The sequence below is a fragment of the Aulostomus chinensis genome, chromosome 16, assembly GCF_037954235.1.
Source record: "Aulostomus chinensis isolate RoL2024-O1b breed Wild chromosome 16, RoL_Achi_v1.0, whole genome shotgun sequence".
NCBI lineage: Eukaryota > Metazoa > Chordata > Actinopteri > Syngnathiformes > Aulostomidae > Aulostomus > Aulostomus chinensis.
Window position 1 is genome coordinate 17,483,171 of NC_141335.1, and position 15,211 is coordinate 17,498,381.

Sequence of the window (15,211 nt, forward strand, 5' to 3'; positions counted from 1 at the left end):
TGGCCAATTTCCATTTATGAGGTCATCCTATACCATGCCAATCAGCTGGAGTGACTGGTGAATGCACAGGTGAGGAGGTGGCTAGGATTACTCAGGTGCTTCAGCAGCATAAGCCTGTGCCACAACAGAGCCCTCTCCCTGTCAATCTCAAGCCTGGTGGAGGAGTACAAATGCTCTAAAGCAAGGCTTGAAATGACCCTCAAAGACTCCTGGGATCTTCTTGACAGAGGTGTTGCTCCCACCCTAGCCACAGGGAGGAAGTGGAGGCCAGGTGCAGCAGTGGCACAGGCAAAGTCCACTCTAAGACACTGGGACATAGTGGGCCAAGTTCAACATGGCAGAGAGGGCCTAGGTTTGGGAGCATCAACAACCACATGGCAGAAGGCTACTCCGGCTTAACGCTGGCGTCTGGTGGTTGATGAGGTGCACCACCAGGAGGAAGCGGACTGGCTACTGAAGTAGAGGACCAGTGCCAGAAGGTATATGTGCATCTCGTGGAAGTAGGCTGCAGGAGCTTCCACCACAAGGCTACTGAAGGAGGTTGGAATCAGAGGATAAACACAGCAGAAGACTGTCAAAGAGCTTGCAGCTGCAGCTGAAAGAAGCAGTCAATGGCTGTGGCTGAAGTGGAAGGAGATGTATGGGGTGCCAAGTGACCCTGTGGAGCCTCTGGTGCGATCACACACCCAGGCCTGCTCAGCTTGCAGTGAGCCAGCCTTGGGTGAGGATGTATTATGAAACAAAGGCCGAAACACCCAATGAATCCAGGGTGCACAACTGATGATGTGTCTTATTGGAGGCACCAAGTGCTCATCCCTCAATCTAACCCCAATCGGGAGGAAATCTCCAGTAACAGTGTTGTACTGATTCATTAAGGGACTCTAACATCTAGTCCTATTAAGAATACTCCACTGGTTTATGGTTGCAGTCAAATGTGAGGTGATTCCATATATTACTGATTCTTGGGGCTATGGGGAATGTGGGCTTGAAACACATCAATTGCACAGTCTGGACCAACACACTGTTAAGAAGGACATTTCAGGAAGCACCAAGCCACTGTGTCCATGAAAGACATCATCACACAGTTGACAACATATAATACCAAAGAAAAAAAATGTAAGGCCTGCTATAACTAGTGCTATTTTTTATACCAAGTTGGCATTGCAATATGTTTATTGTTATTTGTATTTCTTTAATGGTTGTGTAACTGGAAAAGATCTGGTGGAGAGAGAGAAAGATAGAGAGAGAGATAGAGAGTTCTGGAATTCTGTATTGTGTCTTGGTCCAATCCACATTGTGTCTATCCCATTTACTGAGCCAGGGCTGTGTACGACCACTGTATTTCTTTTACACACATGCAGAGCAGACAGCAAGCAGATCATGAAGAGATAGTCAATGAATTTTACAAAAAATGTAATGAATTATGACAGCAACTCAACTAAACTCCTCCCTTACCTGTGTCCATCTGACATAGATAAATTTGATATATTTTTTTTTAAATCTGACCCTGAATTTTTATCAATAAGAGATATTTTCTTATTGCTGGTTGAGCAAATTAAACTATGTAAATGTTGTAAAATATTTTCTAAACTGCAAACTTTGTGCCTGTAGATAATGTTCAGTCCCCCATCACACCACTTTCAGTCTCTCCACCCCCCCACCCCCACCCCCCAGGGTCCTTTGATTACTTAATGGGATTAATTATTCTGGGAGGAAGCAGAATGACAAAGCTGTGAGGGTTTTTCACTGGCCTGAGATGTCTAGAAGGGAATCCTGTGAGTTAGATGAACACGTTGCTTAAACTGCCCTGAGCAGTGTGTGAGAAGAAGGTTGCTTCTTTACTGAGACTTTTGTCCTCAGATCCGCTACATGGCAAAGAAAGAACAAAAAACAGATACTAAAACAAGACAGGATGTAGCCTTTCTTTCTTAAGACCTGAGCTTAAGAACCAGACCGTGTGATGAGAGAAAATGTGTTGGTGGTCTGCACCTATGACAGCCCTGCACATTCATACACACACAGACATACCCCACCCCAACCCCCTTCCCATCAAGCCCCCATTTACAAAAACCTCACAGATCTTGCTTCTAATTGGACTTAGGGTTGAAGGGAAAGAATGGCTGGGGGTAGCTTGGGGGGTGGAGCTAGATTCCCAAGACACAGTGGGGAGGATTGGTTTCTTTTGCTCCACTCACAAAAGAACCTCATTTTTCCTGGTTACTTCTGAGTCTGCATTTGTGCTGTCACTATTCTGACAGAAGAAGCAAAACTAAATACAATATTAAACGCAGAATTTTGTGTAAAACACAAACAAGCTGGTGGAGTCACTGCATACCACTTACTGAAGCATGGGTGGATTGTCATCATCCCCTCGTGTATCACCAATTCAAAATATTGCACCTTATGCCTTGTTGTCTGTGTAAATGTGCACACAGAATGGAGGGACAGAACGCTCCACCACTGAGCCACTAGTGGAGATAGCTAAAACTGTAAATCTGTGTAAAAGGGACAGCCAGAACTACAGACTTGCTCATTCTTGACCCTCACACTGTTGTTGTATGCCTCTGTTGCGGAACACTGGAATGCGATATAAATTCACATGTTTTGGCAGCCTAATGCAGGTATTGTAAAAAAAAAACCCTGTAAAACACATAAGGGAAGATTCATAATGACTGGCTTTTTTATAGCATTATTGCAGAGCCTCAGTGTAAAAGTCACCTTTGCATCCTTTACTCTGATTGCTGCAACAGCAATTTGAAGATGTCCCGAGTTTCTGTAATTCAGTTGAAGTACGACACTGTGTATTAATTAGGGGCATAAATATAGACAGAGCAGGCCATATGATTGCAGAGAGTTGTGTATGTTCTTGAAAAGGCAAGCCCATCACTGTCATGTTTTTTATTCTTATTTTTGTTTGCAATCTGTCACAAAATTATATGCTTGCACTTCATAAACTATAAAGACCATAAGTAATATGAAAATAATTACAGTACATAAATATCTTCCTGTCTGTTATAATTATGGTCTGGGGAAAATGTATTGGGTTAAGGGGTATTTTTTAGTTGCTTTTTGGTGCTGAGGAAGACATGATTTTTAAAGACTAAATATACATCAAATTTACAGTACAAACCAACAAGCAGCAAGCGGCTGCAGGCATGTGGTTCGTCACACAAGATTAATGGACGAAGATGTATAATTTCAATGAAAAAAATGTGAGCTCCATGCAAATAATATGATAACAATTAAATGAATAATAGTGACATTTTATCTATAATCATAATCTATGGGGAAAATATTGTGAGCCATGGGGCATTTTTAAGTTGCAGGATTCTGGTTGGCTACTGGGACTAATTGGCAGGAAGCCGAACAGGCAACAATGTCTCCAGCATTTTTAATATTACCATAATTGGGCTCTAACACTATTACTATGGTCTTTCCATAATTTTTGTCATACATGGATACACATTGCTGTTTGCTGTTAATATGTGTGGCGATGCTGTCCAAGGGCATGTCTCTCTTCATGACAATACAACTAGTTTGGCTGCAACTCTGTCGTGACTAACAACCTGAGCTAGCAACCATGCCTTACAAACATGAAAGTAGGAATAAGAGAAGAAAGGGGAGGAACAGAAAGAGACGGGCTTTTTTTATTATATGAGTCTTTTACTTTTTTTACCATAACAAGCATTAGCTCACACACTGTGTGGCAGGTGCACCAAAAACTATGGTAGAACAGCAATTTCGATTGAACATTACTAAATTTTGTTGGTAATGATTGATAGATATAAAATAGACATAATGGGAGGTTATTGTGTTGTTTTAGTTACACATTACAAGTTAGATAAGTTGTAAGTTAAATTGTACAATACTCATTAATTATGTTAAACACAATTAGGGGAGTACATTTCAGAACTTGCAACTAAGTGCCTGTTTCATTGTAAGTTTTTCTTTTTTGTTGTCATTTAGCATTAGCTATGCTTTTTCAAATGTACCATAACAATGTAATATCATATTCTCAGCCCTCAGGCACTGAAGCCTGTTTGTACATTTCATCATTTTAACCAACAGAGAACTTCTCATAGTTCCCCAATAGAATAATATTATACTTTACGTGTATCATTAATGAAATTTGTGAGTTATAAATTTGTGATTTGTGAGTTACAAGTAACACTATGATTTGTTGCCTTTTGTGCCACTGTTACTTCCAGTTAACAAGTATAGATATCTGCTTTCAAATCTTCAGTAATTTTTTGTGAAACGGTAAAACAGGTAAGAATTGGTGCCAATGCATCACATTTTGGCACTGAAAAATTGTATCCTCCAACACACATATTCTTGAAAGTATCTTTCATTAAAGGTATCTTTACTAAACTATCTTCATTAAAAGTATATTTGACTATATATAAATAAATCTGTATGGAGAGTACAGAAAACACGCACGCACACACAGACACACACACATACACACAAATATAAAGATACAAAATATCAAATACAATTGTTTGCAAAGTCACTCCAAGTACATGTATGGATGAAGTGTGTGTTATATGATAAGAAATTGCAGGCTTCAGGGCCCACAGCCTGGTATCATTGCTTAAATTGTGTGTGTGTGTGTGTGTGTCTGTGTGTGTGTGCGTGTGTGTGAGTGAAAACATTCATGGAAAATATTTTATCTATCTATCTATCTATCTATCTATCTATCTATCTATCTATCTATCTATCTATCTATCTATCTATCTATCATCTACCTGTCTATCTATCTGTCTGTTATGATACTCCATGTGATATTTTCTGAGAGCAAAGATTTGGCTAAAATGACCTTAATTGCCCTTTTGATTTATAGCACAAATGCTGAGTAATGGGTCAACATACAGTATCTTCTATCTTCGGTGGGACTGATTTGTAGTTCAGACATATTTTTGGTAAATTATCACTGCAGATGAAATTTTGATTGAATGACATTTAAACCTCAAAAACATATAGAAGCAAGTTGTTTCCTAGCCAGTCTACGTTAAAGAGAAAGCCAAGTGGGAAAAAGTCATGAAACCCTGCTGCTAATGCAACTTATTATGAAGGGACACAAGCAGGAGAAATCACACCCCCATCGACAGTAAAAAATATTTTTTCCTCTACATTTTAAGCCAATACAAACTGTATTGAAAGTGGTAGCATTATCACTGTCATTCTTTTTAATACCTATAGAAACCTCTCATTCAATGTCCAGATCTACCTGTTATTTATTTTGACTTGAGAAGTGACAGTTAATCTTATTACCAAATGCTTCCCAAAGAAAGTTAAAGCAGCATGAATTAGATGCTACTGTGTATCTATGCCATTGTGTGTCAGTAACTGGATCAAAACATGATTGATTGCAAAATGTATGAAAGAAAAAACAGGAAACATCTGTCTTTGTCTGTAGCGATAATATATATGCACATTTGTACCACAAATTTCACAAATTTCAAGATATTTCACAACAACAGCACCAAAGAGCATTTGATTGATTCCTCAATCCTTCTAAAACATTCATTCATTCAATATTTTCCAGATATATACTAATAATCTATTAATTACAGAAGTGAATAATTTACAATAAAATAACAATTTTAAAGGTACATTTCTCATTTCCAGTACTTTAATTCTGCAATAATTCCTCTCCACATCTCCTCATGTCCAAATGGCTGTGGATTTCACTGAGGAAGCAAATGTTGTCATACTGTCTTCAGGACTGAAAAACTGTTACCTTTAGTGTTGCAAACAGCTTGTCTGTAGGACAGCACACCAAAACTCTTGGAACTCCGACAGTGGTATTCAGGTCACATACATCTTGGAGACATAAATATCACAGTGAAATGCTGAAACATTTTCCAATCCTCACCAAACCTATAAGAAAACAACACAGAACCATCTGTATGATGTTTCATGATTAGATTTTTGTTAGGTTTATGTTTGGGCAAAACTTTCTGATGAACAAATACACAAAGATCCTCAAGTAAACTGAAATTTTTCCAGCATTATAATGACTTTCAAGCGGAGTCACCTTTTCTCTTCCCAAATTCTATGTTGAGATACTGACCTTGTATCATCATTTATCACGCTGCATTTTTAATTTGATATTACCTGGTTTGCTGCCTGGCTTTCATAAACTGTTACACAAACTTTCTTCCTTTCTCTACAACTACTCACCCCAGTGACATGCATCTACAGTACCTGACACAATGAAATGATATAAACACTTGAAAAGGGTAACATCATTTTACCATTTTGTCATCAATCCTATACTTCCCTGCTATACAGAGTACCTCTTTATTTTCAGCAGCAGAGCTTTTGTAGGGTTTTGCCATATTCTCTGAGGTCTTCTGAATATTTTTATTCTTAATAAATAGATGGGACTAAATGTTTGTTAAACACTGGCCTGAAAGCTCCTGAAGAAATCTCCTCAGATTCGGACACTAAATCTCTGGAACAAAGTCCTACATGAACATCTTGTGCAAACTCTTTCCACCGCCACCCCCTCTTTGTCAGACAAGCTTGTGTAGGTCGGTCTTTCTTTGTACAAGGTGCCAGTTGTGCAACTATTACATGACTTGCTACAGAACATGACAGACAGATGAAAGACACTGACCAAAACCAAACAAAGACAGTAAAAGTCAAGAAAACAACAAAAACCTCTCTCGAGGAACCAATAATCCGTGAAAAGAAAGCATTATTCCATGATTTTCTTTTCCATGGTTTCTTTGCCATTGGTCCGTGAGTAAGGTTCAAAAGCAGAGGAACTCAGATAGCGGGCAGAAAGTTCCTGCAGGTTGCCAGCCAGTGAACCAGCCATGGACAGCGGGTTAGAGGAAATGCGGGTGGCTACGCCACTGAGTAAGGAGGGCATGGGGAAGGTGAAGAGGCTGTGAGCTGCTGCCGAGCTCTGGAGGCCTGGCACTGTCCCTGAGCTGGTGACAGCGGGCATAGAAGGGCTGCTGCCTGATGTGCCAGTGCTGCTGCCGCTGCTGCTGCTGCTACTGCTGCCATTGCTGGCCATGGCCATGGAGGGTGGGCGCAGTGCAGAGCCTAGTGTGCCACTGCCACAGTGAGGCAGGAGGCCTGGCAGGCCAGAAGGTGTCAGAAGCCGACCTTGTTCCAGCAGTCTGAGCACACTGCAGGTTGCGGCAGTTTCTGAAACCACTGAACGCAGTTCAGAGTCTTTCCCCTGATCCTTCTTCTGCTTAGTACGCCGGTTCTGGAACCAAACTTTTACCTGGACACACACACAGATGACAAGCAGAACCTTTCAAGACAAGCAAATGCTAGTTTGTATATATCACACTGTATATTTCCTTTAAGGGATATGCCACTGAAAAAATAATGGTTTTGTTTGCTTTATAAATACACAGAATTTCACGTCTGCCACTAGGGGTCTCTTAATCGAAATGATAACAGATGATAGTGTGACAACTTGAAGTACAGTGGAATCATGGGAGTTGTCTTCATCATTAAATGAACACAATTGCTAATAATGAACCTGATGCCATACAAGGAACTCTACTTGTTGTAATTGTGATATATTCAGTACATTTTATTCCATCCATCCATCCATTTTCTACTGCTTATCCTGTTAAGGGTCGAGGGGGGGGGGGGGCAGTCTGGAGCCTATCCCAGCTGCTTTCAGGCAAGACCAGGGCCAACACATATAGACAGACAACCATTCACTCTCACAGCCATGCCTACGGTCAATTTAGAGAATCCAATTAGCCTAGTCCCCTCTTGCATGTCTTTGGACTGTGGGAAGAAGCTGGAGTACCCGAGAGAACCCACGCAGGCACAGGGAGAACATGCAAACTCCACACAGAAAGATCCCGTGCTCGTGCCAGAGCTTGAACCCGGAACCTTTTTGCTGTGAGGTAACAGTGCTCACCACTGAACCACTGCGCCGCCCATAAATTTTATTCATGTTTGTCATTTCATTTTATGTTCCTCAAGGACTATATACTTCCAATTTGAACAAAAAAGCTACTCAGCAAAATACGTATTACAAATCAACTTATTTTTATATCTTAAAGTAGAAAGGTAATATTAAAACTTTACCTGCAATATCAATGTTGAAAGGAAAAAAACCTTTCACATGCAAACTGCTCTACTCAGTGAAAACACCTGTAACTATCATGTGTATAGTACCTTACCTCTCCCACACACGTACAGGCGCACGCACACACACACACACACACACACACACACACACACACACACACACACACACACACACACACACACACACACACACACACACTGCTTGCAGGGTAGCTCCCATCCATCCATCCACCACCCCATCTTTACATGCATTTCCACATACATCATAATAGCATACACAAATTGACAAAGTAGAAAGGATTGTGGACTGTGATAGATCAAAGATTGCAGTAGCTTGAAGAAGGCTCATACAACCTTGCTCAAAGATATCCAATAAAACACTTTTAAGCTTTTCAGAGGTTCAAACAATAAACCCTGTTTTATATTTATAGGGAAATTTTGAAATTTGTGCACTTTTGAGCTGGAATAGCCATTCAGAAAACAAATGTCTAAAGTTAAATTTGAACTCAACAGTTTGGATATCTTCATGATTACATTGCTTTACTTGTTGATAATTTTAAAAAAAATAATTTTGAGCTAGTAGTATTATTTCTTCGTATTATTTGTCAAAGAAAACTGAAGTTGTCTGATTCTGACTTATAAAATATGCGGATTTGAAATAGTGCTAACTGATAGATTAATTTTACATTGAGATATTAACGTCCAACAATAAACATTTTGGAAAATGACAGACTGACGCGCAATGAAAGAGTAGAAAAACAATTTTACTAATACATGTCATGTATGCTGCATGCAATCTTACCATACTAATATGCCAAAATATTGCATGTTATTCAAAAATTTTTGGATGAAGCAAAGGGGAATGTTTCAATTTGCAACAATATAACACACATTATGGATAGCAACCAAAGGTACAAATACTTCATTTGAGGTGTTTCACTTTAGTAATCTTGTTTTACAATTAGACCTATGATTTAAATTACATATATTTAACTGGCAAGGAGGTGCTCGAGATTTAACGTGACATATTCAAGGTATGAGCAGTGCATCACAAAAAGCTGTATGATACTGTTATTCACACAAATGTATGTTGAACAATAATATGCAGTATAGGTGTCAATTTAGTGACAAATGCAAGGTTAGCCTTTAATGGCTGGGCAAGGAGAGAGGAGCAGCGTTTGATAAAGACCTTTTGAGGAAGAACAACATTTATGCTACTGGGAATTATTCTGGATTCAGGAGAGACGACATGTTCAAAATGCAAGTAATGTGTAAAATACCCCTAAAATATATATTTCTAAAATTTTGACACTGTGTTTTAAAATATGCTTTAGTTTAGAGGAAAATATTTTTACAAGGAGGAGGGAAAATTATTAATTGTTGTTACAATGTCTTATACAAAATATTCTTATGTTTTTTTAAGGGTCTGTATTGACATCTATTAAAGAAAAATGATAGTTGTACGGCTAATATGCTCACTTCAATATTTGAATATTAATTGCAAGTAATTGCAGTTGAAAATCTAATTGTGCTTCACAGATTTTCCTCATATCATGCAGACATAATTTTGCAGTTTAATTTCTCTGTCTTACTTCAGTATATATTGAATATCTTTAGATAGCTGACTTCTGGAGAATACGAGCAACATAAAAATGCCTTATTAGGTGTGAAAATTTGTTTGATCAATGTCAGCATTATAAGTTTTATTTTAAAATTATTACATAACTTAATTATTCATCATATGATTTAGTCATTGTAAATACAATTAACCGTAACTTTTAAGAATGTGAAAACCTTGAACAACACATTTAGATTAGGTTCTCTGTGCCTGCAAGTTCAAAATGGCCACCATTCCCTGTGACAAATCACATGCAGTGTTTCTCATTAATTCCTCATGGGATTCCATGTCAGTTTAGCCCTCAGAATTACACGTGGAAATAATGGAGAAATCCCAAATATGAAGATGTCATTTCTGCTGTAACTAGAAGTACAGCATAGCATAGAGGTAGCGCAGCACAAGTCCACTCTCCCTTTTTCCATGTACTCATCAAGTTCACTTGATTATCTCCTAGAAATACCATCTATAAGTCAAGAAGTGAAAGCGTCATATGAGTTTATAAATCTGTCCAAAGGAATTACAAATGAACCTAATTAATTTTTCCCGCCATCAAGGTCTAGGTTACATTTTGTGGAAAATTAATCAAAATTACAAAAAAAAAAAAAATCCCAAAAAGTGAAAAAACAAAAAACAAATATAAAATCCCTTGATCTGATCTACAGTCCTTAAACACCATCCCTCCACCTTCCAGTTCTGTAGCCTGTTTCTGACAGCCAAACCGAAATGATGATTAATATCTTTGGTAGGGGTAAAAATTAAAGATGTCTGCTTTATTCGCATTGGAAAAACCATCTGATAATGGTTTGCTTTAATTCTCTGAACAATTTACAAATTTCACAAATTTCATCTCTATCAACAATACTAAAGTTAAAGCCAAAATGTTAACTTAATTCATCTCAGAAATGTTGAAATTACTGTGAATATTCATACTATTAAGAGATTTTGTGGAAAAGCAGTACAATACATATATATCCAACATTCCCAGATGATGTTGGAAAAATGTTAACAAATGTATATGTACGGATGGAAAAAATGTAGTTCTGGTGATAATAATGAATTACACATAGGAAAAGCACCAAACTTGTAGGTTCTTGCATTCAGTCAAGTAATTCGTATTAAATTTATATTTTTATTGTTATTGTAAGATATGTGAGAGCTTAAATTAATGTAGCGATGTCAAAGTAACCATGAAACTGTTATATGAATTAAAGCTATATGTCTCCAGGAATCAAACCCATATGCTCTCATATGGCACAAAATGTACCAATCAACAGCAAAGTGCCAGTTCAGCAGAGTAGTGGGTATCAGTTTTTAATATCTTTTCCGAAACTTCAGAAGGTGGTTTAAATCTTCACCAGCTCTTAAAAAACATTTCATGTCAAGCAAAGAAGCCCTGCGGCTGAATCCAATATTGTCCGTTTCTGACAACAACAAAAAAATGCACAGCAGGAACATCTTGTTCATTTTAAAGGTTATATTCAGTGTAAAGAACAAACAAGGTGAAATTAGTGTGCCAAAAGCAAGATGGGCACACCAAAATTGTAATTTCAACAAAATGTTAATAAAATGCAGATCCTCAAAGAAAAAATAAAAGTAAAGCCTTTGTCCTGACTAAAAAGGGTGAAAAAGTTGATTTCCTCTTCACCTATGAAAGCAAAAAAAAAGGGAAAAAAAGGAAATACACAACAAAAACACTGAACAGTTTTAATTTCAAAATCTTATTAGAAGAAAAATGTGGAATTGTGTATGCAAAGTGCAAGACAATAATAGAATATTTTGAAATGTGCAGAGCTAATGCAAATAATGGTAAAAAGAGTGTTTCACATCAACTAAAACCTTAAATTTTTGGTTGTCCTTTTGTGAGAAAATGTTGACCTTTGCCTCAGGTCAGCCTCCTTTAGCCGCACTAAAAGCCGCCACACATTAGTACCAGAGATGAAGGTGATGGCAGGGTTAGCCATTTTTACACATAGACAAATAAATAAATAAATAAATAAATGATCAGTGAAAAGTGCAGCATTAAATATGACAAAGCACTGAAGCAGAGAAACGGGTTTCCCTCAACTCCAAATCACATAGGCTGGCTGGTTGACTTGCTTTGGAATCTGGTGTCAAGCACAGAGTGCAAATGCAGTTCACCCACTGTGTGACCTTCTGCTGACTCCACATATCAACGTGAGGAGGTCGTTCACACTTTCTTTTAAGGCAACTTTCAATTTAACAGCTTCAAGATAATAACATCAACACCCCACGGACTCTCTGACATTACATAAAATCTATGAGTTAGGCAATATATATTTAAACCTTTAGACACAATTATATGTTGCATTAGCCATGATCCAAAAGCGAACAACCTCTACAACTGACGCAAACCCATTTAAATTAAAAACATAGTAGGAATGCCACCACTGCTACATTAACTGCAGGTTGTTGAGTGCAGATACAGTTTGTATTGATGATACTTTTAAAGGTTGGCTATTATTTCAGTGACGTTTCTAAAACAGGCCAATGTTTTCTATATGTTAGGGTATCACTTATTGATATGTTATTATATATGTGAAATAGAATTATTTTGCCGAAAATAGTTTGCCTTTTAAAATCAATACACTGCTTGTCTACATCAGAAAACTATACTCACATGAGAGCTTAGAAATGAAATGAGGTCAAAATAGATGACAGTTTGACGAAGAAAAAGGTTGTCAAAAAAATTAATTTGTATCATAGTTCCAATGAGTTTTACCTAGACAATCATGCAATCACTCCTAAATGTATAACTGAAGTAGAAATTTACAAAGCATACACACCTGAGTTTCAGACAGATTGAGCTGGCGGGCCAGTTCAGTTCGTTCCCTCCCTACGACATACTGGCACCTCTGAAACTCCATCTCTAACCGGTAGAGTTGCTCTGCAGTAAAGGAGGTGCGGGTTCTCTTGGGCCGGTCCAAATCCAAACCCTTTGGCAGGATAATTTCTCGAATAGACCCTTTCGCATCTGTAACCATAAAATAAGCGCTATAGATGAACAAAATTCCAAGTGACAATACAATACTTAGATATTAAATAATGAAATGCCGAATGTAGCTAACAATGACAATAACAAAAATAATAATAACAACAATAATAATAAGGTGTTATTCCAACAAGCAGATATTTTCCTGAAGTTTGAATAATTCAGCGACAAATTTCAAACCATGAACAGAACACACAAATGTGTTATTTGTTATGAATGGAAACTAAATTAAGGTCTTCGAGTTTGAGATATATTTTAAATTATAAAACATACATTACTGAAAAAAAAAACCAAACAAAAATAACCAAACTGAACATTAAAATGTTTAAAGAAAAGATAATTGTGTCCACCTTTGTTGTTAAAAGTGAAATTAGAATAATTTGAATTTTTGTCAAAAATGTTTTGAAGTAAATTCCTCAAGCCTCAACTACAATAATGTAGTATCATATTAATCATGTAAGAATAAATAGTTTTCTGCAAGAAATTAATTCTTAGATATTTTATCATTGATGAGAGAAAATATTCATGCATTAATGTTCAATAGAATATTGAAATAGATTTTTTTCCCAAATTGTTGTATCTTTTTATCTTCTATAGTGTTTTGGTTGAATTTATGTTTATTGTTCGTAAGCCCAAACTGCAAAAATTGAATTACATAAATTGCTTTCTGGGCACCTAATAATTATAGATACAATTCAGTTCATGATTTGTTGACATTAAAGACATATTAATAGGAACTCTCAATCAGTTGTTTTATGTTTGAATGCCTATAATTTTAGTGTTCATCATCCTGGTTGAAAAGTTGAGTGCACACAGAACAAACACTAGATGTTTTCGTAAAAATGCTTACATTAACACAAATATAACAAAGACAAATAACTTAGTTATTCATTTGAATTACTGACAGAGAAAAAACATTTTAAAATAATTTATCAAAGAGTTGCTTCTTAATAAGAACTTTTTTCTCATCAACAATGAAGAATAAACATCCATCAGTTTAAGATAATTAATTCTTGAGGGAATATTGTTAGTTTTATTGTTTTTACTGTCATTCCTAACCTTTTTTTTTTTGCAGGCATTGTTAAGCTTTCTTTCCACTTTGTATTCAAAACGGGCTTCATAAGTATGCATGAAAACTTAAAAATTTGTAAATTATGTTTAATTAAAGAGGACAATTTTCCACTAACTTTAATGAAGAAGTTAAATTTTATGTTGTGACCAAGCAAATCAGAATAATTTCCAGGTGCCCCTATGTCTAATTAAAGGAAATGCTTCATATTGGAACCTAATCTTAAAATATGATGTTCTCTAAAACAGCTGCCTGGCAGCTGAACAACCTTTTCCTTACATAGATATTCATGGTCTCGGAAATGCAATACTGATACTACTTTTAAAAAAGTAAAAAGACTTACCTCGCACGAGTATTCTCCGACAGTAGTCTGGGTCCCCTGTGTTCCCTCTGTTCTTCTCGCAGTTTTCCATGGTCCCAGAGGAGGTAAAGGAGCCCTGCTGCTCCTTGAGGAAGCTTTTGGACAAGCTGCCCTGTGAGTCCTTTCCATCTTTCCCCTCCTTTAGTCCATTCTTCAGCCCCATCCCTTCCACCTCTTGGTTGTACCTGACCTCCATGCTCACTTCCTCTTGGACCTGTGCCTCTTTTTTCTCCTTTGTCAGGTAAAAAAGGAGATTACGGAGAACACGATGCTGCAGATCTTCTTGACAGTGTGGGTTTAAGTTTCAAAACAGTACCTTTCAACAGGGCAAAGTCAGTTATCTAGTGTTTGGTCAAATACTTCCGTCGTCCAACCGAGAAGCCCTATTATCAGTGACCAAAGTCCCTTGCCCAATGATCACGGATTTGTCAGAGAAACTCGACAGTAATTCAATGCCCCCCTTTCCTTGTTACATAGACATCAGCCTGATAGATGATCTCCAAATAATCAGTGCCATGGATGCGGTCTGGCTGTTTCAATTGATTACGGTAATTTTGCTGCCTCCACATTTGCGTAACCTCATGAATACACTAAATTGTTTGGGGAAATAGACCAGGTCTTGATGGAGGGGTTTGCGCGTCCCGTCCCCCTCAGTTTGCCTGCCCTCAGCCCTGGGAATCAAGACAAATGATTGGTCTTGTCTCGCAACCAAGCCTCCCTGAACCCCACATGAACGCACTCAGTCAAAGGGGTATGACTCTTCCAGACCTTAAAAAAGTTCCCGGGTGCTTCATTCTTTTGTCCAGAAAACGCTGCCAGCCATTTTCCCCACAGCTTCTCAGAACAGCATGTCAGCGAACTTTGATTCTGCTTTCCTTCGGCTCTCTTGATAATCGACGTAGTTCTGCAATGTGCGGATCTACCACTAGAGTGAAAGAGACACTGGGGGAGAGGCAGAGAGAAAGAGAGAAAGAGAGAGAGAGAGAGAGAGAGAGAGAGAGAGAGAGAGAAAGGTGAAAAGATAATGAACAAATCCTTGTTGATCAAAATTTATGAAGCCAAGACACCTCAATG

At 37.6% G+C, this 15,211-nt stretch overlaps 1 protein-coding gene across 2 annotated transcripts; it reads right to left on the reverse strand.

The window, feature by feature from the left end:
- Nucleotides 1–5,491: 5,491 nt before the first annotated feature.
- On the reverse strand, nt 5,492–14,892 carry vax1 (ventral anterior homeobox 1). Of its 2 annotated transcripts, XM_086180538.1 has the most exons (4): nt 14,120–14,892; nt 12,502–12,689; nt 7,015–7,249; nt 5,492–6,975 (listed from the first exon to the last, which is right to left on the reverse strand). In XM_086180538.1, exons 1-4 carry the CDS (start codon nt 14,331–14,333, stop codon nt 6,707–6,709), a joined length of 906 nt encoding a protein of 301 aa, XP_086036664.1. In that variant the 5' UTR covers nt 14,334–14,892; the 3' UTR covers nt 5,492–6,706. The 2 variants fall into 2 exon arrangements, with proteins under 2 accessions (XP_086036664.1, XP_086036663.1); XM_086180537.1 differs by having other exon boundaries at nt 5,492–7,249.
- Between the last annotated feature and the right edge of the window lie 319 nt (nt 14,893–15,211).

What these genes read in the sequence shown, in the direction of transcription:
- vax1 (XM_086180537.1), bottom strand. Translation starts at nt 14,333, where the DNA reads ATGGAGGTCAGGTACAACCAAGAGGTGGAAGGGATGGGGCTGAAGAAT. An exon ending in TCGGAGAATACTCGTGCGAG is followed by an intron (nt 12,690 to 14,119) that starts GTAAGTCTTTTT and finishes TTATGGTTACAG; the next exon opens with ATGCGAAAGGGTCTATTCGA. An exon ending in TCAATCTGTCTGAAACTCAG is followed by an intron (nt 7,250 to 12,501) that starts GTGTGTATGCTT and finishes GTGTGTGTCCAG; the next exon opens with GTAAAAGTTTGGTTCCAGAA.